Source organism: Triticum urartu, chromosome 6A (assembly GCF_056163025.1).
Source record: "Triticum urartu cultivar PI428250 chromosome 6A, HENAU_Tu73, whole genome shotgun sequence".
In the NCBI taxonomy this organism is placed as follows: Eukaryota; Viridiplantae; Streptophyta; class Magnoliopsida; order Poales; family Poaceae; genus Triticum; species Triticum urartu.
In genome coordinates, this window is record NC_141878.1 from 242,285,818 (window position 1) to 242,311,862 (window position 26,045).

At 41.7% G+C, this 26,045-nt stretch overlaps 1 protein-coding gene and 1 pseudogene across 3 annotated transcripts; both read right to left on the bottom strand.

Annotated features, from left to right (window-relative positions):
- Window positions 1-7,467: 7,467 nt before the first annotated feature.
- On the bottom strand, window positions 7,468-12,238 carry LOC125513514 (high mobility group B protein 9). Of its 3 annotated transcripts, none has more exons than XM_048678643.2 (7): window positions 12,023-12,238; window positions 11,557-11,788; window positions 10,813-10,891; window positions 9,672-9,834; window positions 9,507-9,590; window positions 8,239-8,621; window positions 7,468-8,149 (listed from the first exon to the last, which is right to left on the bottom strand). In XM_048678643.2, exons 1-7 carry the CDS (start codon window positions 12,027-12,029, stop codon window positions 7,733-7,735), a joined length of 1,365 nt encoding a protein of 454 aa, XP_048534600.2. In that variant the 5' UTR covers window positions 12,030-12,238; the 3' UTR covers window positions 7,468-7,732. The 3 variants fall into 3 exon arrangements, with proteins under 3 accessions (XP_048534600.2, XP_048534601.2, XP_048534602.2); XM_048678644.2 differs by having other exon boundaries at window positions 12,032-12,202; XM_048678645.2 differs by lacking the exon at window positions 12,023-12,238 and adding an exon at window positions 11,891-12,016.
- Window positions 12,239-13,506: 1,268 nt separating this feature from the next.
- LOC147964883 (uncharacterized) lies at window positions 13,507-24,888 on the bottom strand (annotated as a pseudogene).
- Window positions 24,889-26,045: the final 1,157 nt, after the last annotated feature.

Below are 26,045 nucleotides of genomic sequence, written 5' to 3' on the forward strand. Positions count from 1 at the left end.
TTCATAGCATAACGAGAGACCATACATGCATGCTTCGGGAATCACAAATCTTAACACAAATATTCTTACTAAACCACAATTACTCACTATCATGACTCTAATATCACCATCTTTATATCGAGGAATCAAACTTCTCATGCAATGATCTTAATGAAAGTTTTTATTATATCTCTCTTGAATACCCATCATATTAGGACTAAATTCATAACCTAAGAAAATTCCATACAATTTATAAGACTCTCAAAATAATATAAGTGAAGCATGAGACTTCATCAATTTCTTTAAAATATAACCACCATCGTGCTCTAAAACATATAAGTGAAGCACTGGAGCAACTACCTAGCTCAAAAAATATAAGTGAAGAACATAGAGTATTCTAAAAAAATCACAATTAATCTGTGTCCCTCTCAAAAGGTGTGTCCAACAAGGATGATTGTGGCAAACTAAAAATCAAAAAAAGACTCATATAATGCAAGACGCTCCAAGCAAAACACATATCATGTGGTGAATAAAAATATAGCCTCAAGTAATTTACCGATGGATTGTAGACAAAAGTGGGGATGCCATCCGGGGCATCCCCAAGCTTAGACGCTTGTTTGTCCTTGAATATTACCTTGGGGTCCCTTGGGCATCCCCAAGCGTAGGCTCTTTCCACTCCTTATTCCTTAGCCCATCGAAACTTCACACAAAACTTGAAAACTTCACAACACAAAACTCAACAGAAAACTCGTGAGATACGTTAGTGAAATAAAGCAAATCACCACTTTTAGGTATTGTTGTAAACTCATTACAATTTCATATTTGCAATATATCTAATGTACTCTAACTTCACCATGGTTCATACTCCCCGATACAACCCATAGATTCATCAAAACAGGTGAACAACACAATGAAAACAGAATCTGTCAAAAACAGAACATTCTGTAGTAATCTGGACTTTAGCCAAACTTCTGTAACTCCAAAAATTCGAAAAAATTATGGAAACATGGGAAAATTGTATGTTAATAAAGTGTAAAAATTCATAAGTTTTCATCGCTCTAGTGATTTTTAACAAATCTTCTACTGGACGTAAAAGTTTATGTTTTTTCACAGAATCAAATCAACAATATCCCAAACCATCCCAAAGGTCTTGGCACAAACACTAATTTAAACAGAAGAACACCATCATAACATAAGTATAATGGTATATACACATAAAAATAGAAAGAAAAAATATTGGGTTGTCTCCCAACAAGTGCTTTTCTTTAAAGCCTTTTAGCTATGCATTGATAATTTTAAAGATGCTCACATGGAAGACAAGAGTTGAAGCACAAAAAGAGCATCATATAGCATGTGAAAATCACATTTAAGTCTAACATACTTCCTATTCATACACATTTTATAACCAAACAAATTATCAAGATAAGCAATATCTAGTATGTGCAAGGAAGAAAAAGGAAACGATAGCAATCTCAACATGAAGAGAGGTAATTTAGTAACATGAGGATTTCTACAACCATATTTTCCTCTCTCATAATAATTGCATGTGGGATCATATTCAAACTCAACAATATAGCTATCACATAACATATTCTCTAATTGTTCCACCTACATATAAAGTTGACACTCTTCCAAAATAGTGGGATTGTCATCAAATAAAGTCATGACCTCTTCAAGCCCACTTTTATCAAAAAAATCATAAGATTGATCATTCTCCAAAGTAGTGGGATCATTATTACCTAAAGTTGGAACTCCTATAAACCCACTTTCACTATTATCGCAGACAAATTCATCATGAGGCTTCATTAAATTTTCATGATCATAGGAAGAATCACCCCAATCATGATCATTGCAATAAGTAGTGGGTATATCAAAATTAGCATCCCCAAGGTTGGGGTTTTGCATATTATTATCACAATTGACATTAATAGAATTTATAATAACACGATTGCAATCATGATTTTCACTCAAGGAGCTATTGTGAATCACTTCATAAATTTCTTCTTTTAACACTTCATAATTTTTAGATTCATGAATTTCAAGCAAAACTTCATAAAGATAATCTAGTGCACTCAACTCACTAGCAATTGGTTCATCATAATTGGATCTTTTAAAAAGATTTGCAAGTGGATGGGGATCCATAAACTTTTTTCTTTCTGATTTGGAATAAACATACAATTATGCCAAGCAAACGAGCAAACAAACCAAGTAAGACATAAAGGCAAACAAAAAGGGAAAATAAAAAGGAAAATATTTTTGTGTTTTTCTGAAAATGTTTTAGAAGTAGGGGAGAGGAAAAAGAGAGGCAAATGGTGAATAATGTAAATTCAAGAGATGAAAGTTTATGATGGGTACTTGGTAGGATTGATGTAGACCTCCCCCCCCCCCTCGGCAACGGTGCTAGAAATTCTCCCTGCTACTTCTTGAGCTTGCGTTGATTTTTCCCTTGAAGAGGAAAGGGTGATGCAACAAAGTAGAGATAAGTATTTCCCTTAGTTGAGAACCAAGGTATCAATCCAGTAGGAGGAACACACAAGTCTCCAACAATTGCACCTACACAAACAAACAAATACTTGCACCCAACGCGATGAAGGGGTTGTTAATCACTTCATGGTTACTTGCAAGGATGAGATCTGATAGTGATATATATAGAAGATAAGTAAAGTGTGAAATAAAATAAAAGTAAATAAATTGCAGCAAGGTATTTTTTGTCTTTGATTTTATAGATCTAAAAATAATATGATAAAAGATAGACCCGGGGGCCATAGTTTTCACTAGAGGCTTCTCTCTTGAAAAAACACATGCGGTGGGTAAACAAATTACTGTTGAGCAATTGATAGAAAAGCGCATAGTTATGACGATATCTAAGGCAATGATCATGTATATAGGCATCACGTCCTTGAAAAGTAGACCGGCTCCTGCCTGCATCTACTACTATTACTCCACACATCGACCGCTATCCAGCGTGCATCTAGTGTATTAAGTTAACAAGAACGGAGTAACGCCTTAAGCAAGATGACATGATGTAAAGGGATAGATCCAATCAATATGAACAAACCCCATATTTTCATCCTTAATGGTAACAGTACAAATATGTGTCATGTCCCTTTCTGTCATTGGGAATAGGCACCGCAAGATTGAACCCATTACAAAGCACCTCTCCCGTTGCAAGAAAAATCAATCTAGTTGACCAAACCAAATCAATAGATCGGAGAGAAATAATAAGCTATATAATTCATGGATAAGAGAGTTCAGAGAAGACTCAAATAATATTCATAGAGAATCTGATCATAAACCCACAATTCATCGGATCTCGACAAACGCACCGCAAAAGAAGATTACATCAAATAGATCTCCAAGATCATCGAGGAGAATATTGTATTGAAGACCAAAGAGAGAGAAGAATACATCTAGCTACTAGCTATGGACCCGTAGGTCTGTGGTAAACTACTCACACATCATCGGAAGGGCAGCAAGGTTGATGTAGAAGTCTCCGCGGTCGAATCCCCCTCCGGTATAGTAGCAAGAAGGTCTCCAGATGGGATCTCACGAAGACAAAAACTTGCGGTGGCGGAAACGTCTTTTTTGTGTGCCATCTGGTCTACGGAGAATATTTGGGTGTTTATAGAAGAAAAAATAGGGCTGGAAGTGCCACGTGGGGCCCACAAGCTTGGGGGCGCCCCCTAGCGCGCCCTCCGAGCTTGTGGCCATCATGTGGCTCTCCTGGCCTCCTCCCGAAGCTTCTAGGGTATCTTGTGGTCCAAGAAAAGTCATCAAAAAGTTTCGTTCCGTTTGGTATTGATTTTCTGTAAAGACAAAAACAAGGGAAAAAATAGCAACTGGCACTAGGCACTAGGTTAATAGGTTAGTCCCAAAAATGATATAAAATAGCATAATAATACATATAATACATCCAAGATTGATAATATAATAGCATGCAACAATCAAAAATTATAGATACGTTGGCGACATATGACACATTCACCGCAAACATACAATTTCTTATCACATGACAAAAAATCCACATTAGAATGGTTTCCCACATGATTATCTTTCAGTTTTCGAAGTCCATTGCAAGAAATGCATATTTGTTCATAACAAACTTCCCACCAATACCATAATCTCCAACCAAATTAAACTTAAAGTTGTAGGTGTAGGTTTTATAATGAGTTTGAATGTGTGATTTCAAAAATGTTTGTGATATGACAACTCATTTGAATAGGTTTAGCAAGCATGACACAATATAAATCATGAACATGAGATATTCCATCATCCATTTCTACATGTCTTGCTAATTTCAGATAATCCAAATTATAGGTATTCATGTTATCCAATGGTTCAGGCATAGTAGACCTAGCAATCATAGAATGCATTGTTGCAGATGGGTTATACTTACAATCATCCCCTTGCTCTTGTTGTAATCTTACTTCAATACCATCTTCCTTTTCTTGATCAAGCCATTGCTCCTCCCGAGCACATGGTGAATCATCAACTCTGGTTTGCTTCTCTTCTTGGTCCTCCATATACTGGGAAAGTGAATTAGCACCAGATTGCCCTTCGTCAACGCAAGCCTGTACATTGCATGGAATAATGCAAGGAATAGAAAGGGTTATGTTAGTTTCAAAATCCTCACATTTTATATCAGAAAATAGCCTGATATCCTTTGATGTATCTTTCAAACTCCTTATTGTGGGGATCTCATTCTCACTTTTAGTGGAATCAGACAACTCACTTTTTATAATATCACTCTCACACATTTTGGCTATGTGGCTCTCATGCTTGCTTGGGATTTGGTGTGCATTGGTCACTATAGAATTTTGACAAATAGTGATGCTCTTTTCTTGTGATGCAAGCACCTTTTTCTCATCACAAATCTGCTTACTTGCAGTGAATGACCCATACTCCATCTTGTTCTCTTCACAGCTTAGCTTCTTCACACGACTGATTCATGAAGGGGACTGGATACTCATGTTGAATGGACATGCACGTTCTTCCCGAATTCTCCGTTCTTCAACTATGGCATAAGTCACAAGGTCTTGCATGCGTCCAACATATTTCAATCTATAGCAGCCACATCACGGTTCACACCATTTTTTAAAAATATGCGTGTGTTGCAGATGTATCCAAAACATTTGCAACATACATTGCAACTTTCAACTCATCATAGTAGGCTTGGACATATCAGAAACCTTGCTTAATGTTTTTCTTGTGACGAAATAAATATTCTTCATATCGTGTTGGTACAAACTCCTTTCCTCATGATCTCCTTCAACTCCACCCATGTTCTTACAAATCTGCTTTTGCGGTGGTACTTCCACCACTTGCAAGCATAATCTTCAAATTCCATTATTACTCGAAGCATTCGTTTTGATTCTGGAAATTTCCTCAACTCCAAATCCATGAATTGTACCCATTCAAGGAACTCCTCTGGGTCAGCACTTCCATAGAAAGGAAGTTCCACATACTCACGATCTGCCATGGTTAGTTGTGCAAAGCCCTTTCTACAAGAATATATGTGTGTAACAACTCGAACTCACTATCACTTACCAACCAAAGCTCTTGTACCTTCCAAGTGAGAGCAAAATCATGCTCAACCGTGGTGCCAGTGGTTGGTAGACAAAGAGTGGTAATCAAGCGAATACAAGTCAAGGGTTGCACATGCGGGATAGTTTTGTGGATCTTAGGTGGGTTATATATGTAGCAAATATACACTAATATGCCATCTAGGTCTTGTTGAACCAATTAAACATACACAAAAGAATCTAATGCCTTAGTTGCTCAATGTGATACAAGTGTAGAACATGCAACTCACACCAAGGAATCGGATTTGCTAGAAAACACAGATTAAAGAATTTGCACACTTGGCACATTTCAGCTCACAACACAACCAGGGATTTCTCAAGATATTAGTGAAGAACAGTGCCAAATCTGTATCTTCTTTTGATTCTAGCGCACACTTTCTTTCCTTTGGACAAATCGTTCTTTCCTTTTTTGTCTTTTTTTTGCTTTTTCTGAAAAACTTTCAACAAGTGACTTGGATCTAGACACACACTTTGTGGGTCTCACGAGAATTATAAAGGGTGAGCTTAAACAACAAGAACATGCAGTTAAAACTTTCCAGCAAAGACACGTGAATAGATCTGACTTTTGTGGCCGGAACACACAGTGGGAATGAAATATAACAATAATGGATGGAAAGGACACGGTGTGGGCTCTCCAAAATGCACAACAATATCCAAAATGAACTCCATACAAAGATACGCAAGAATTGGTGGAGGATGAGATATGAAATTTGAGCACAAAAATGGAGGCAAATGAAGAATTATAGATGGGGGAACTCTCAACAACTAAAAACAAAGATCTAATGGATAAGAACTTGATAAAACTCACTAAATAACGGATTAAAGACGACAAAGGGCTAAGTAAAGGAACTTTTTGTGGGGCTATTTTTGGACTTTAGGATGAACAAGAACATGAATTGAACTAGGGGTACAAGATCCTACCATGTCAAACGAAACTATGATGCCAAGATGATCAGGGGTTGCCCAATCTTAACGGAGGATTTGCTTGATCGAACGAATCAACACCACCTGAAGGGGAGGAAGGAAGCCCTCGATCCCGGCCAACAACATTGTCAGGTAATGAATAACTAGTGCAACCTGACGAGACAGGAGCAAGCTATCACATATGCAATGACAAATAACAAGTATTCGCCCAACCACACTCAAGTTTTTAATCCACACAACCACACACGAAGTTGGAAGCACGAACTGGTCACCACCTCAAGGGCTGCTGTTGTAAATGAGTGAGTTTACCCTCTCACAAGACGAGTTTACATTAGCTAACCTATGCTAAAATCAAATTGCCAAAGAGCAACCTCAAGGGTTGTTGTTGTAAATCCGTGAGTTTACCCTCTCACCAGGCAAGTTCACATTAGCTAACCTATGCTGAAATCAAATTGCCAAAGAGTGGTGGCTGAAGTGGGGGAAGAGGTATTTATACCAGAAACATCCCTCCTAGCTTAGGTGTGAAAGCAGCCTAAAAGAGGAGCTCAAATTCATGCTAACTAGCTAGGAAAGAGAGCAAACACATGGAGCATCATGCAACAATTAATGCTCTTGACGGCTTGCACCGGAACTCTCATATCCTTCGACCCAGGACTTCAAATGACACACCATTTGTTTTTTCTAATCAGACAGGTTGATGAGACATAGTTTTTCTCTTGTTTGCAAAAGTCTATAGGCAATTTGCTTTGTCAATTGCTTTCGTCTACCCTTTTTTTTTTGCTTTCATCTTGTAATGATGATAAATCCAAGTACCACCAAGTTTCCCTCTAGGTGGTTGTGCCTAAGCCTTCATCTGAGCGAGATAAAACCGTACATCCAGTTCTCTCGTGTTCATTTCCTCTGAATTCAAGTTCGTCAAGGCATGTTACAACGCGTTACGATGATACTACAGGCCGAAACTAATGTCAGCAAGAAATCAAAATGACACAAAACCATATATCGTCCATCCAGCCAATTCAACATATCAACTTTGTTCCAAACTGAAGAAAAAACCCACAGCATTTCATGCGCTAATAGAGTGTTACCCACATAAATTAGCCCGTAGCAGTCTCTACAACAATGCTGATATTTAAAAGGAATAAAAATGAGACATCGACCTGATCCTACATCCAAGGTAGTAGGCATAACCTGCCGCTCGCTTCAACTTATTACTTCCAATCTTGTACCATTAAGTCATTTTTCAATCATTATTTAGGTGCAGTGCTCTGTTTCTCATTTTTGTTGGGGTTCTCCCTCCTGCGAAGTTCAAACCGGTCGCCATCAGCAGAAGGATCAAGCAGCCCAGGCGAATCAGTGGTATCAATGCTAGGCTCACGAGATGTATCCGTGTTGAACTCTTCATCTTCAACAAGTTTTCCACCTGAATCAACACCTTCGTCACTGTTGTTGTACCTTTGATTGGACAGCAGCATATCTCCTTTACTGACCTTGCAGTCCACTTCATCAATAGTTACTTCTGTCTGGGGAAATGTCTGCTGGATAGGTGCATTGCCGATAATAGGCATAGGATTGCTCATAGGCTGGCCTGTTCTCAGTTCTTCTCTATAAGCAGCCAACTGAGACTGGTATCTCTCCTTGTCCTGTACACCTCTTTCTTGGTACACCTATTAAAAATCACAGAAGGGACATATCACATGACAAAATAGCTGATGATTTGTAGAGCTGAGATTTTAATAGATTTTTTCTATCTTACAGCTTTGTCTTCAGGGCTTAGATTGTTCCACCGTTCACCAATCATTTTACTGATCAGCCTGTCCTGGCCAGGATAATCTGGCTTTAGCTTTCTGTGCTGGTCTTGGAAAAAGAAATTATAGCCGCTCCTGTTTGGTTTGGGATGTCTGGGGTCTGTTGTACTTAGCTTCTTCCTGCGTTGCCTCCGCCTACGTCCACCCTTCGAACCAGTGTTGTTTACGGGCATAGTAGGTGCCAGAGTTGTAAGAGCAGGTTCCTCACTGTAATTATAAAGGACTGCTTTTGTGGATTTTGATCCCGTAATAACAGTTACAATGTAACCATGTTCAAACTTGCCATCAATTATTACATCCACATCGACATTATCAGAAGCCAAAGCTGGGTCTAAAATAGTTCAAGGAAAAATAAATTAGTCACATGAATATTAATATCTTTCCTCGAGTCTTAAATCACCTCCAAGTCGTTCAATTTGTTAGCTATGTTTGTCGTTCAGAAAGCTCCATATAATTTGAACACAATATATGTATGTGGCTGTTTGTACTGAACTTCTACTGAGTGATATATAGATCTAATTAATGCCAAACCAACCATGCTAAACTAGAATAAAGATTAGTGAATCATGTAAGTAACAATATCATGAACTCATGATGATACAAGGTTTCTAAAAACTAACAGAAACGTGCATACCCATCCGTATCTGATGAGTGCTACATCCAGTCCCAGTGATCGTCTCTTATTAGCTGTATATAAGCTTGCCATGTCAATTTACTCACCATCTCAATGCGTTGAATCATATAGGCCAACTATTTAATACTCCCTCTGTTTTTATTTACTCTGCATATTAGCTTTGTCCTAAGTCCAACTTTATAATGTTTGACCGAGTTTATAGAAAACAATATGAACATTTACAATCACATGTATATTGTGAAAATATATTCAATGATGAATCTAATAGTATTGATTTATTATTGTCTAAGCTAAAAGTTTTCTATAAACTTGGTCAAAGTTTACAAAGCTAATATGCAGAGTAAATAAAAACGGAGGGAGTACATGAGAACCCACTTTTGTTAAGAGAATCTAATCGAATAGTGAGTACAAAATTTAATGACGGATGTGTTGGATTTTGTGAAGAGATGGTATCCAGCATAAGATATGGTTTCATCCTCCTCAAACTCTATGCCACGGACAAAAATCTGAGATGGAGGGTGAAGAGATAACGCCACACTGGAGAGGGAGAGGCCTAAAGAAGATGAGTTGACTGAAACTAACCTGAAGAGGCATTGGTGGCCCTTTTTCTTTTGTCAGTGTTTTGTGTTTCAGCTCTCACTTCTATGCAAGGCAGTGATCTGGGATCTGCGGTAAAAACATGGTCTGAGTAATGGCAAGAAAGCGACAGTCAGAACTAGAACACGGAATTCTGTAGATTGCACACACCACTTTCTTGTTGATACCAGCCCTGTGCTCCAAAGAAGTAGAGCTGTTCAAAATGGTATAACAGCGACATATAGTATTTTTTCAACATAAAAGAAGCATTTGTCGCAGTCACAGGGAAAATAAATGACGCGGTTACTTCTCTCCATCTGTTTTCTGCCTTGACCTGTGCGAGGCAGCAACACAAACAGTTATCAATCTGACCTTCTGATTTGCATATTTACAGATGAAGTGATGACTAACAATACATTCAAAAAAACACCACAAATTTTGAAGTGTCGTGGCTTTAACTTGCTTTTCCTTGACAACAATCTCTGCTTACACAAAAATGTAGTAAAGATTCAGATACGGTATTTATACCAATCAAGTCCTAGGCAGACGCACCAAGCAAGGTCGGTTTGCAATTAGCTGAATCCAGGCTCCAGCTCAAGTGTTCATAATTCAGATTTTTTTTCTTGTAAAACATGTTCTATGCTATACAAGTTCTAGAATCACATGGTACATTAGCCAGTCCACATGTTTTAACACATTTATATCATTGATGTTTTTGAAGGATTTTTATGAAATTTACTCGTCTAAATGGAATTGCTTGTGGGCTACTCGTATGATGAGCACTGTTGTTTTTCCCAATAATTGGCATCTTGCATAAGTTTGAAGCATCTAAATGAAAAATGCGATAACTATATCTGGACTGCGGCAAGAGAAAGGTAGCAGTGAGAAATCATGCGTGAGAATTTCGTTACCTCGTAGGATAAATTGGGAGAAAATAAGATGAAGACCTACCAATGTAATAACAATGGAATTCATATGAACTAAAATTGCATGCCCAGTTTCCGTTTCTAACGAAAATTTTAGTTAAGTGATTGCTACATGGACGCAAAGTTTGATTTATCCCTAATGTAGCAGCAATTCATGTAGGCCAAATTTTTATTTCAAGAATTTGTAGGTCAGTTATTTGTCGAGTGACATAACATGGCTAAATAATTAGCTGCAGAGTTCAGCTATTGAATGACACCTGACAATCCTAAATATTACCTTTCTGGGGTAGAACAGTTGCAGCACAATGTAACAAATATGGCCAGACAAACTACTTCCGAAAGGAACTTTAAACCACTAAACATAAGTAATTCCATTAATTTCTTGCCTTATCAATGCCACCTCGTGAGGTAACTTCCTTAAATAGTTGATGAAGATCCAGGTCTTTTCCACCAATAATTGGCACCCTTACAGTGAAAAAGAGTTAGAGATACACCAAACAAACTATGCTCAGTGATGCTAGTGCAGAATTATAAGCAAAGCTGCCAAATAGGTTGGTGTCCTATGTGACAGAAATAAAAGAGGGGGGAATACCCAGAAAATGATATGAGCCGAGGTGATGCTAAATGACAGGCCCGAAAGGAACACAAGCTGGTGTGTATCAAAGACCACTTGGTAAACTGGTAAAATAATTATTCTGAAGGACAATATCCAATTTGAATGAAACAATAGTCCCATATTCAGAGGCGTAGCCAGCTATCAGACAGACCAAAGCAGATAACAAAGTAGCTACGTAATCGGTACCAAAAGATTTATGGCTTGAGACATGTTGGCAGATTTGGGCCACATAATATAAAGGGAGGGAGTACAGATTAGTAAACTAAACGAACGCGGGTCCAAAAAGAAAAATGCAGGCATTTGCACAATTCGTTATCAAGATTGCCGCGTCTCACCAAACCTCCCTTTCTCCCCTCCCATATTTATCTCCAACTTGAAGGAAAACAAAAATAAATGCAACAACAACAGCGATAATTAAAACATCATATAGAACAGCTCGAAATTATATTGCAGGCGCATGAATGGTGAAACGGTGATGCATAGAGGGGAAGGAAGGTTGCCACCGATCCCTTACTTGAGTTTTGTGCCCATGTGCGCGTGCAGCTTCTCGAGCTCAGCCCTGAAGAGGGCGGCGTCCGCCACCACGCTTTTGTGCTCCGCCATCCGCGCCGGGTACGCCATGAACCTCCCATTTCCGCCCCCCGCTGCCCTCGCCGCGGGCACAGGCTCCTCCACCTTCTCCTTACCTTTGTCCGCCGCAGCGGCAACATCCGCAACGGACATCTCCGCCGCTGCCCTGGTATCCCCTGCGCACAAACGACCAAGCCATAATCATCATCACCATCTCCGGTCGTCTCCGCAACCCAGCCGTGCCCCCGCCACGCGCCCGTCCGCCGCGGCGCACGCACGTTAACGAACGAAAGGGAGGGCAGAGGCAGAGGAGGCGGCCGCTAGCTGCATCTCCTGTTAATTTTCCGTTGGAAAGCAAACGCCTCTGCCGGCCCTGCCCACCATGTACAAGCACTATCACGCGCACTCACCTCGCATACCTTAAACTAGGACGAATATTTTGCTCCTACTTTTGCTTTAGGTTTTCGCCGGATGGATTACTGTGAGGTTAGCGATAATAAAATACCGCTATAGATCGGTAGAGAGAAAGGGCCGGGGGTTGGGCTGGTTGTTCTCCGCCATATGTGTTACCGTCAAACCAAAAGAAGATATAGATAGATAGATATGGGGAGTCCAGTAGTAATTATAAGTAGGTATATAGGAAGTTTGTACCTTATGATGTACTACCTAGATATTACCTGAGAAAATCGGCTATTTGCCACTTTCAATATCGGGCTTCGCAAAAATGCCACTCTCAACATTGGCTTCGTAAAAATGCCACCTAATTCCTGTACACTTTGATTATCATGCCATTTTTCCTTTTTCAATTACTTTCCTTTTTCTTTTCAATTTTCTGGCACCTGAAAGGACCAAAGTACCCTTGTGTTTTTCTACCTTATCCAATCTGCTTGTAGTCTGCTCTGTATCGGATTGCTCTGAGGCTAGCTTGTTCGTGTCGTCATGGTCGCTCGCCGCCGTACCTCGTTGATGCCCGCACGAGCTACCCAACTCGTTGCCCTAGCTTGACCACGCCTGAGCGAGAGACCGCAAGTCACCGCCGGTGCTCGCCCATGGCTGCGCGCGCCGTGGCAACTCGCCCTCGTCACTGCAGCTCTCCGCCGGCGCTCATCCATGTCTGCACACGCCGGCGCAGTTCGCCCTCACGTCGCGGATGCTTACGCGTGCCAGTGCAGTTCGCCGTGGGTGCTTGCCCCCTTGCGGATGCTTGCGCGTGCCAACATAGCTCGCTGCGGGTGCTCACCCATGCCTCCACGTGATAGCACAACTCGCCCTCCCCTGCGTGTGTTGGCGCAGCTCGCCCCGCGACATGCCTGAGAAGTGGGTGGCGCTGAACATCAGCATCAGTGGCATGATGGCAGCAGCCGCTGAAGGAGATGGATGCGTGTCAAGTTCTGAAGATGTTGAATGCAAGCAACCTGTAAGTGACGTTTGCTGTAACCTTTAGTTGATGTTGGATTGCAACTTGGTAATTACATCAAGAATAGCATGTCATGTTTAAGTTCATGTCCAGAATCAATTGAGCGACAATACGACAAATAAATAATGCCGCAAATTTCAGTCCATAAGCTACTTGCCACAATGTCTTCTTTTGCACTTACTGTAGCTTATTCAGAGACAAGAAATGGAATTGTGACTAGAAAAAGTATGCAGACCTCAAATTTTAGTACATTGGCAAGGGAGAGACATATAGACACTTCAACCATGATTGATAGATGAATACGGAATGTGTTCACTTCTCACAAAATAAAGTGATGAGTTCACATAATAAGTTCACAGCTCAAAAAATATATGAGCTAACAGCTCAGATAAATTGGAGAAATTGATTTCACATAGAAAAAACTACTTGTGGAGTTCACAGCTGACATAATTGTAACATTAATTTCATAGAGATCATTCATTCAATTTGTAACTTCCTTTTTGGAGTCAGCTTCTTTGCTGGAACTGCAGTAGGCATCCTCCTCTTTGGAGTAAGCTTCTTTGCTGGAGCTGCAGTGGGCATCCTCTCCGGAGTTAGCTTCTTTGCTGGAGCTCCAGTGGGCATGTTCTCTGGAGTAGTTGTGGTTTGTGAAGTACCCTCTCCCAGCAAGAAAGCAAGGCGGCTGCACGTATATATGTTATCACATTGAGATTAATAGTTTTCTTCTCATTTTTGCATTGTAGAACGAATAATTACTTTTCATTGCTGATTACCTTCTAGTGACCATGCCTGGGCTGTCTTGTAGTATTTGTTCTCTAGTTAGCCTTTGTGGTGCTAGGTTCAGCTGGCCTAGCTTTCATAACATTCTTTCTAGGCTTCCTCTTCCTGAAATTGAACAAAAAAGTTTATTTTTGGCATGTGTTGATAATTTGAGATTTGGTTGAAAGAATAACACTTGCCTTTTTTTTGTTTCATTTAGTGGACACTTGTAACTAGCTTGCCTATGGCCTTTTTCACCACATTTCTTGCAAGTCACTGGGCCTCTAATCATTTTCTTGCCCTTAGCATTGGTTGGAGCGGTGCTACCATCATTGGAACCGTCATTGACACCATGATTGACACCTTTCTTCTTGTGGCCACCTTCAAGACATCCTTTGATCCTCAATTTCCTATTTCTTCCTTTATTTCTTTTCGCAAGTGGTGCCCCCACGACAAATGGCAGCTCCACTCGCGGCCACTGTGATTTATCTGTCATTGGTTCAATCTCTCTCCCATACGCAGCTATGAATCTGTCCACTGAGTAGTACTCATGCACAAATTGTTCAAGGTCTACTCTCTTTGTTGGGGAACGTAGCAATAATTCAAAATTTTCCTACGTGTCACCAAGATCAATCTATGGAGTTATCTAGCAACGAGGGAGGAGTGGATCTACATACCCTTGTAGATCGCGCGCGGAAGCGTTCAAGAGAACGGGGTTGATGGAGTTGTACTCGTCGTGATCCAAATCACCGATGATCCTAGCGCCGAACGGACGGCACCTCCGCGTTCAACACACGTACGGAGCAGCGACGTCTCCTCCTTCTTGATCCAGCAAGGGGGGAGGAGAGGTTAATGGAGATCCAGCAGCACAACGACGTGGTGGTGGAAGTAGCGGGATTCCAACAGGGCTTCGCTAAGCGCTGTGGGAGGAGGGAGATGTGTCACGGGAGGGAGAGGGAGGCGCCAGGCCTTAGGTTTTCTTGCCCTCCCTTTCCCCCACTATATATAGGGCCAAGGGAGAGGGGGGGCGCAGCCTTTGGCCCTTCCTCCAAGGAAGGGTGCGGCCAAGGGAGGAGTCCCTCCTCCCCAAGGCACCTCCGAGGTGCCTTCCCCCTTTAGGACTCTTCCTTTCCCTTATCTCTTGGCGCATGGGCCTCTTGGGGCTGGTGCCCTTGGCCCATATAGGCCAAGGCACACCCCCTTCAGCCCATGTGGCCCCCCAGGGCAGGTGGCCCCACCCGGTGGACCCCCGGGACCCTTCCGGTGGTCCCGGTACAATACCGGTGACTCCGAAACTTGTCCCGATGGCCGAAATAGCACTTCCTATATATAATTCTTTACCTTCGGACCATTCCGGAACTCCTCGTGACGTTCGGGATCTCATCCGGGACTCCGAACAACTTTCGGGTTACCGCATACTAATATCTCTATAACCCTAGCGTCACCGAACCTTAAGTGTGTAGACCCTACGGGTTCGGGAGACATGCAGACATGACCGAGATGACTCTCCGGTCAATAACCAATAGCGGGATCTGGATACCCATGTTGGCTCCCACATGTTCCATGATGATCTCATCGGATGAACCACGATGTCAAGGACTTAATCAATCCCGTATACAATTCCCTTTGTCTAGCGGTACGATACTTGCCCGAGATTCGATCGTCGGTATCTCGATACCTTGTTTAATCTCATTACCGGCAAGTCTCTTTACTCGTTCCGTAACACATCATCCCATGATCAACTCCTTGATCACATTGTGCACATTATGATGATGTCCTACCGAGTGGGCCCAGAGATACCTCTCCGTCACACGGAGTGACAAATCCCAGTCTCGATTCGTGCCAACCCAACAGACACTTTCGGAGATACCCGTAGTGCACCTTTATAGTCACCCAGTTACGTTGTGACGTTTGGTACACCCAAAGCACTCCTAGGGTATCCGGGAGTTGCACAATCTCATGGTCTAAGGAAATGATACTTGACATTAGAAAAGCTTTAGCATATGAACTACACGATCTTGTGCTATGCTTAGGATTGGGTCTTGTCCATCACATCATTCTCCTAATGATGTGATCCCGTTATCAACGACATCCAATGTCCATGGTCAGGAAACCGTAACCATCCATTGATCAACGAGCTAGTTAACTAGAGGCTTACTAGGGACATGGTGTTGTCTATGTATCCACACATGTATCTGAGTTTCCTATCAATACAATTCTAGCATGGATAATAAACGATTATCATGAACAAGGAAATATAATAATAATCAATTTATTATTGCCTCTAGGGCATATTTCCAACAGTCTCCCACTTTCACTAGAGTCAATAATCTAGTTCATATCGTCATGTGATTAACACTCACATGTCACATCGCCATGTGACCAACATCCAAAGAGTTTACTAGTGTCACTAAACTAGTTCACATCATCATGTGATTAAGACTCAATGAGTTCTGGGTTTGATCATGTTATGCTTGTGAGAGATGTTATAGTCAACGGGTCTGAATCTTTCAGATCCGTATGTACTTCGCAAATTTCGATGTCATCTTGTAGATGCAACTACTACGCTACATTTGGAGCCATTTCAAATAACTGTTCTACTTGGAGCTATTCTAAATTGTTGCTCCATTATACGTATCCGGTATCTCTACTCAGAGCTATCCGGATAGGTGTTAAGCTTGCATCGACGTAACCCTTTACGACGAACTCTTTTACCACCTCCATAATCGAGAAAATTCCTTAGTCCACTAGTTACTAAGGATAACTTTGACCGCTGTCCTGTGATCCATTTTTGGATCACTCTTGTACCCCTTGACTGACTCATGGAAAGGCACACTTCAGGTGCGGTACACAGCATAGCATACTGTAGAGCCTATTACAAAAGCATAGGGGACGACCTTCGTCCTTTCTCTCTATTCTGTCGTGGTCGAGCTTTAAGTCTTAACTTCATACCTTACAACTCAGGCAAGAACTCCTTCTTTGACTGATCCATCTTGAACACCTTCAAGATCATGTCAAGGTATGTGCTCATTTGAAAGTACCATTAAGCGTTTTGATCTATCCTTATAGATCTTGATGCTCAATGTTCAAGTAGCTTAATCCAGGCTTTCCATTGAAAAACACTTTCCAAATAACCCTATATGCTTTCCAGAAATTCTACGTCATTTCTGATCAACAATATGTCAACAACATATATTCATCAGAAATTCTATAGTGCTCCCACTCACTTCTTTGGAAATACAAGTTTCTCATAAACTTTGTATAAACCCAAAATCTTTGATCATCATCAAAGCATACATTCCAACTCCGAGATGCTTACTCCAGTCCTCAGAAGGATTGCTGGAGCTTTGCATACTTATTAGCATCTTTCAGGATTGACAAAACCTTCCGGTTGTATCACATACAACCTTTCCTCAAGAAAAACGTCGAGGAAACAATGTTTGACATCCTATCTGCAAGATTTCATAAATAATGCAATAATCGCTAATATAATTCCAACAGACTCTTAGCATCGCTACGAGTGAGAAAGTCTTATCGTAGTCAACTCCTTGAACTTGTCAGAAAACATCTTAACGACAAGTCGAGCTTTCTTAATGGTGACATTTACCATCATTGTCCGTCTTCCTTTTAAAATCCATCTGCACTCAATAGCCTTACGACCATCGAGCCGTTCTGCCAAAGTCTACACTTTGTTTTCATACATGGATCCTCTCTCGGATTTTATGGCCTTGAGCCATTTATCGGAATCTGGGCCCACCATCGCTTCTCCATAGCTCGTAGGTTCATTGTTGTCTAGCAACATGACTTCCAAGACAGGATTACGTACCACTCTGAAGTAGTACGCATCCTTGTCATCCCACGAGGTTTGGTAGTGACTTGATCTGAAGTTTCATGATCACTATCATAAGCTTCCACTTCAATTGGTGTAGGTGCCACAGGAACAACTTCCTGTGCCCTGCCACACACTAGTTGAAGAGACGGTTCAATAACCTCATCAAGTCTCCACCACCCTCCCACTCAATTCTTTAGAGAGAAACTTTTCCTCGAGAAAGGACCCGATTCTAGAAACAATCCCTTATTGCTTTCAGATCTGAGATAGGAGGTATACCCAACTGTTTTGGGTGTCCTATGAAGATGCATTTATCCACTTTGGGTTCGAGCTTATCAACCTAAAACTTTTTCACATAAGCGTCGCAGCCCCAAACTTTTAAGAAATGACAGCTTAGGTTTCTCTAAACCATAGTTCATACGGTGTCATCTCATCGGAATTACGTGGTGCCCTATTTAAAGTGAATGTGGTTGTCTCCAATGCCTAACCCATAAACTATCGTGGTAATTCGATAAGAGACATCATGGTATGCATCATATCCAATAGGGTGCAGTTATGATGTTCGACACACCATCACACTATGGTGTTCCAGGCTGTATTAGTTGTGAAACAATTTCCACAATGTCTTAATTCTGTGCCAAACTCGTAATTCAGATATTCATCTCTATGATCATATCATAGATATTTTATCCTCTTGTCACGACGATCTTTCAACTTCACCCTGAAATTACTTGAACCTTTCAATAATTCAGACTCGTGATTCATCAAGTAAATATACTCAACATCTACTCAAATCATCTGTGAAGTAAGAACATGACGATATCCACTACATGCCTCATCACTCATTGGACTGCACACATCAAAATGTATTACTTCCAACAAGTTGCTTTCTAGTTCCATTTTACTGAAAACGAGGCTTTCAGTCATCTTGCCCATGTGGTATGATTTGCATGTCTCAAGTGATTCAAAATCAAGTGAGTCCAAACGATCCATCTGTATAGAGTTTCTTCATGCATATACACCAATAGACATGATTCGCATGTCTCAAACCTTTCAAAAATGAGTGAGCCCAAAGATCCATCAAGATGGAGCTTCTTCATGCGTTTTATACCGATATGACTTAAGTGGCAGTGCCACAAGTAGGTGGTACTATCGTTACTATCTTATATCTTTTGGCATGAACATGTGTATCACTATGATCGAGATTCAATGAACCATTCATTTTAGGTGCAAGACCATTGAAGATATTATTCAAATAAACAGAGTAACCATTATTCTCTTTAAATGAATAACCGTATTGCGATAGACATAATCCAATCATGTCTATGCTCAACGCAAACACCAATCTCGATGGTAGAGGGAGCGTGCGATGCTTGATCATATCAACATTGGAAACACTTCCAACACATATCGTCAGCTCACCTTTAGCTAGTCTCCGTTTATTCCGTAGCTTTTATTTCGAGTTACTAACACTTAGCAACCGAACCGGTATCTAATACCCTGGTGCTACTAGGAGTACTAGTAAAGTACACATTAACACAATGTATATCCAATATACTTCTTTCGACCTTGCCAGCCTTCTCATCTACCAAGTATCTAGGGTAATTCTGCTCCAGTGGCTGTTCCCCTTATTACAGAAGCACTCAGTCTCGGGTTTGGGTTCAACCTTGGGTTTCTAGAGCAGCAGCTGAATTGCCGTTTCATGAAGTATCCCTTTGTTCCCTTGCCCTTCTTGAAACTAGTGGTTTCACCAACCATCAACAATTGATGCTCCTTCTTGATTTCTACTTTCGCGGTGTCAAACATCGCGAATATCTCAAGGATCATCATATATGTCCCTGATATATTATAGTTCATCACGAAGCTCTAGCAGCTTGGTGGTAATGACTTCGGAGAACTATCACTATTTCATTTGGAAGATCAACTCCCACTTGATTCAAGCGATTGTTGTACTCAGACAATCTGAGCACAAGCTCAACAATTGAGCTTTTCTCCCTTAGTCTGCAGGCTAAGAAAATCGTCAGAGGTCTTATACCTCTTGACGTGAGCACGAGCCTGAAATTCCAATTTCAGCCCTCGAAACATCTCATATGTTTCATGACGTTTCAAAATGTCTTTGGTGCCTCAATTCTAAACCATTTAGCATTACGCACTGAACTATCATGTAGTCATCAAAACATGTATGTCAGATGTTCGCAACATCCACAGACGACGTTCGAGGTTCAGCACACTGAGCGGTGCATTAAGGACATAAGCCTTCTATGAAGCAATGAGGACAATCCTCAGTTTACGTATCTAGTCCGCATAATTGCTACTATCATCTTTCAACTAAATTTTCTCTAGGAACATATCTAAACAGTAGAACTGAAGCGCGAGCTATGACATAATTTGCGAAGATCTTTTGACTATGTTCAGGATAATTAAGTTCATCTTATGAACTCCCACTCAGATAGACATCCCTCTAGTCATCTAAGTGATTACATGATCCGAGTCGACTAGGCCGTGTCCGATCATCACGTGAGACGGACTAGTCATCATCGGTGAACATCTTCATGTTGATCGTATCTACCATACGACTCATGCTCGACCTTTCGGTCTCTTGTGTTCCGAGGCCATGTCTGCACATGCTAGGCTCGTCAAGTCAACCTAAGTGTTTCGCGTGTGTAAATCTGGCTTACACCCGTTGTATGTGAACGTAAGAATCTATCACACCCGATCATCACGTGGTGCTTCGAAACGACGAACTTTCGCAACGGTGCACAGTTAGGGGGAACACTTTCTTGAAATTTTAATGAGGGATCATCTTATTTACTACCGTCGTTCTAAGTAAACAAGATGCAAAAACATGATAAACATCACATGCAATCAAATAATAGTGACATGATATGGCCAATATCATATAGCTCCTTTGATCTCCATCTTGGGGCTCCATGATCATCTTGTCACCGGCATGACACCATGATCTCCATCATCATGATCTCCATCATCGTGTCTTCTTGAAGTTGTCTCGTCAACTATTACTTCTACTACTACAGCTAACGGTTAGCAATAAAGTAAAGTAATTACATGACGTTTATGTTGACACGCAGGTCATAAATAAATTAAGACAACTCCTATGGCTCCTGCCGGTTGTCATACACATCGACATGCAAGTCGTGATTCCTATTACAAGAACATGATCAATCTCATACATCACATATATCATTCATCACATCCTTTTGGCCATATCACATCACATAGCATACCCTGCAAAAACAAGTTAGACGTCCTCTAATTGTTGTTTGCATGTTTTACGTGGCTGCTATGGGTTTCTAGCAAGAACGTTTCTTACCTACGCAAAAACCACAACGTGATATGCCAATTCCTATTTACCCTTCATAAGGACCCTTTTCATCGAATCCGATCCGACTAAAGTGGGAGAGACAGACACCCGCTAGCCACCTTTATGCAACTAGTGCATGTCAGTCGGTGGAACCAGTCTCACGTAAGAGTACGTGTAAGGTCGGTCCGGGCCGCTTCATCCCACGATGCCACCGAATCAAGATAAGACTAGTAACGGCAAGCATATCGAACAAAATCAACGCCCACAACTACTTTGTGTTCTACTCGTGCATAGAAACTACGCATAGACCTAGCTCATGATGCCACTGTTGGGGAACGTAGCAATAATTCAAAATTTTCCTACGTGTCACCAAGATCAATCTATGGAGTTATCTAGCAACGAGGGAGGAGTGGATCTACATACCCTTGTAGATCGCGTGCGGAAGCGTTCAAGAGAACGGGGTTGATGGAGTCGTACTCGTCGTGATCCAAATCACCGATGATCCTAGCGCCGAACGGATGGCACCTCCGCGTTCAACACACGTACGGAGCAGCGACGTCTCCTCCTTCTTGATCCAGCAAGGGGGGAGGAGAGGTTAATGGAGATCCAGCAGCACAACGGCGTGGTGGTGGAAGTAGCGGGATTCCAACAGGGCTTCGCTAAGCGCTGCGGGAGGAGGTAGATGTGTCACGGGAGGGAGAGGGAGGTGCCAGGCCTTAGGTTTTCTTGCCCTCCCTTTCCCCCACTATATATAGGGCCAAGGGAGAGGGGGGCGCAGCCTTTGGCCCTTCCTCTAAGGAAGGGTGCGGCCAAGGGAGGAGTCCCTCCTCCCCAAGGCACCTCGGAGGTGCCTTCCCCCTTTAGGACTCTTCCTTTCCCTTATCTCTTGGCGCATGGGCCTCTTGGGGCTGGTGCCCTTGGCCCATATAGGCCAAGGCACACCCCCTTCAGCCCATGTGGCCCCCCAGGGCAGGTGGCCCCACCCGGTGGACCCCCGGGACCCTTCCGGTGGTCCCGGTACAATACCGGTGACCCCGAAACTTGTCCCGATGGCCGAAATAGCACTTCCTATATATAATTCTTTACCTCCGGACCATTCCGGAACTCCTCGTGACGTCCGGGATCTCATCTGGGACTCCAAACAACTTTCGGGTTACCGCATACTAATATCTCTATAACCCTAGAGTCACCGAACCTTAAGTGTGTAGACCCTACGGGTTCGGGAGACATGCACACATGACCGAGATGACTCTCCGGTCAATAACCAACAGTGGGATCTGGATACCCATGTTGGCTCCCACATGTTCCACGATGATCTCATCGGATGAACCACGATGTCAAGGACTTAATCAATCCCGTATACAATTCCCTTTGTCTAGCGGTACGATACTTGCCCGAGATTCGATCGTCGGTATCTCGATACCTTGTTTAATCTCGTTACCGGCAAGTCTCTTTACTCGTTCCGTAACACATCATCCTGTGGTCAACTCCTTGATCACATTGCGCACATTATGATGATGTCCTACCGAGTGGGCCCAGAGATACCTCTCCATCACACGGAGTGACAAATCTCAGTCTCGATTCGTGCCAACCCAACAGACACTTTCGGAGATACCCGTAGTGCACCTTTATAGTCACCCAGTTACGTTGTGACGTTTGGTACACCCAAAGCACTCCTACGGTATCCGGGAGTTGCACAATCTCATGGTCTAAGGAAATGATACTTGACATTAGAAAAGCTTTAGCATACGAACTACACGATCTTGTGCTATGCTTAGGATTGGGTCTTGTCCATCACATCATTCTCCTAATGATGTGATCCCGTTATCAACGACATCCAATGTCCATGGTCAGGAAACCGTAACCATCCATTGATCAACGAGCTAGTTAACTACAGGCTTACTAGGGACATGGTGTCGTCTATGTATCCACACATGTATCTGAGTTTCCTATCAATACAATTCTAGCATGGATAATAAACGATTATCATGAACAAGGAAATATAATAATAATCAATTTATTATTGCCTCTAGGGCATATTTCCAACACTCTTATGTGAGGTCACAAAGGCCAAGACATGCTGACATGGCTTACCAGTGTGCTGCCATTCAAGGCAAGTACACGTCTTTTGATTTAGCTTCACAATATGTCTTTCACAATTCTTGCTATTGTCCCACACCTCTGCACTCCAATTAGCAGATTCCACTACTTTCAAGTGCCCCAAACCTCTAGTATTTGCTCTCAGCTGTGCCATAATTGCTGGTAGTATCCGTCCAGATGGTAGTCTTTCTCCGATCCTTCTCCTCTTCCTCCACAAAAGCATGATCATCTCTCTAACCTTGTCAGCTAGTTCAACAACAGGTAAGTCCTTAATGTCTCGGATCCAATTGTTAAAAACCTTTGCTACATTATCAGTGATGTAGTCGCACTTAATATCTGGATTGAAGACACACCTCATCCACTTGAGAGTATGGTACTGACTTAACCAGTTCCATACCTCACTTGATTCTTTAATAATTTTTGCCATATGGTCTATGAACACATCTTCCCTATAAGCCCTTGCTGCAGGATACATCCTTCCAAACCCATGGAACCTTTTTACAAAATTCTTCATAAGATGGTAAAAACACTCCCTTTGTTCAGCATTGGGAAACACATTCTTCACCGCATTCTCTAATCCTTTGCAAGCATCTGTGCACACTGCAAGAAGTGGAGGATCTCATATTGCCTTCTTAGGTTGATTCATAAACCAAGTCCAATTGTTTTCCGTCTCAGATGCTATGAACCCAAAAGCAAGTGGATACATCCAATTGTGACCATCAACTGCTGTAGCCGAGGCTAAATGGCCATTCCACCTTCCATTCAATGCAGTAGAATCTATACTTAGATGTGGCCTACATCCTTCCAGAAAACCATCAATGCATGGTTTAAGTGCACAAAAAACCCGATGAAAGTACACATTACCATCTATTTCTAGTACTTCAATCTCCACAACACTTCCAGGTGACCTCTTGAGTACCTCAGCCTTCCATCTGTATAACATCTCAAAACTCTCTTCCCATTTACCATAAACCTCAGCGAGAGTTTTTTCTTTCCCCCCTCCAAACCATGTCATATGAAATTGTGACAGAGTGTTCTTCATGCAACTTTTTCTGTAATTCTTTAGCACCCATACTGGGTGAATCTCTAAGGATACTCACAGCCTTACTAGCAACCCAGTTCTGAGATGGTGTTATGGTCTTCACTCTGCTGCTTGAAATACAATCATGTTGATCAACTAAGACCGTGACCTGCACATATACAGTTTTAGAAGGAATGGATGTTAGATAGTAAAATAGGACAGCCATACACACATACGTAATTTGTAATTAATAAATGGAGGTTAGATAGTTATTATCCATATTTCACCTTTATAGTACATTTATCATCCTGTAGGTTGCCAACAATTCTCCAAGGGCAATCTTCACTTGACTTGCAGAACCCTCTAAATCTCTTCTTATCTGACTTCTCTGTGCCTAGATCAAACTCTTCATTGATGGCAAATTGTCTTACTGCTAACCTAAATTCCTTCATTGATGGATACATAGTGCCAAGGTCCATCTTTGGCTGGTCCTTATCATATGTAATCACTACTTCATTTGGTATGGCATCACTAACAGGAATGGCAGCACCTTCATTATCGATCCCCTGCTCAACCATTCTACGACGCTTTGGTTCGGTCTTTGTTTTTTTTTCTCTTCCACGTCATCCATCAAGCCCAAAATCTCACATAGCTGATCCTCACTCACTAGTTCAATTATACCTTCATCATCATGTGTCTCTACTATTTGTAAGTTATCCCAGTCAACTTCTATGATAGGTGGTGTTGGTTTTACATTTGAAGAAGCCTCAACCAATTAATATGGATTATCAGTACTAGTATTGCTACCAAGCGCGACCTCTCAATCATGCCTACTCCAGACAATTAGGAAAACATGAACACAAGACTGAGTTAGTGATCAGATTTCTACAATGCATGTATCTAGCTCAACTTAAATTATGACATTCAATGCAAAGAATATGTGTAATCATCCTCTAGTTCCTCAACATAATTTAGTACTTCCCTTCGTAATTAAGTTTACATTATGAACATTGCTTCTGTTGTAAATTGACAGCCTATTGTTGGAAATATGCCCTAGAGGCAATAATAAAATGATTATTATATTTCCTTGTTCATGATAATTGTCTATTATTCATGCTACAATTGTATTATCCGAAAATCGTAATACATGTGTGAATACATAGACCACAATGTGTCCCTAGTGAGCCTCTAGTTGACTAGCTCGTTGATCAACAGATAGTCATGGTTTCCTAGCTATGGACATGGGGATGTCATTGATAACGGGATCACATCATTAGAAGAATGACGTGATGGACAAGACCCAAACCTAAGCATAGCACAAAGATCGTGTAGTTCGTTGGCTGTAGCTTTTCTGAATGTCAAGTATCATTTCCTTAGACCATGAGATTGTGCAACTCCCGGGTACCGTATGAGTGCCTTGGGTGTGCCAAACGTCACAACGTAACTGGGTGACTATAAAGGTACATTACAGGTATCTCCGAAAGTGTTTGTTGGGTTGGCACGAATCGAGACTGGGATTTGTCACTCCGTATGACGGAGAGGTATCTCTGGGCCCACTCGGTAATGCGTCATCATAATGAGCTCAATGTAATCAAGTGGTTGATCACGGGATCATGCATTACGGTACGAGTAAAGTGACTTGCCGGTAACGAGACTGAACAAGGTATTGGGATACCGACGATTGAGTCTCGGGCAAGTAACGTACCGATTGACAAAGGGAGTTGAATACGGGATTGATTAAGTCCTCGACATCGTGGTTCATCCGATGAGATCATCGAGGAGAATGTGGGAGCCAACATGGGTATCCAGATCCCGCTCTTGGTTATTGACCGGAGAGTCGTCTCGGACATGTCTGCTTGTCTCCCGAACCCGTAGGGTCTGCACACTTAACGTTCGGTGACGCTAGGGTTGTAGAGATATGAGTATGCAGTAATCCGAAAGTTGTTCGGAGTCCCGGATGAGATCCTGGATGTCACGAGGAGTTC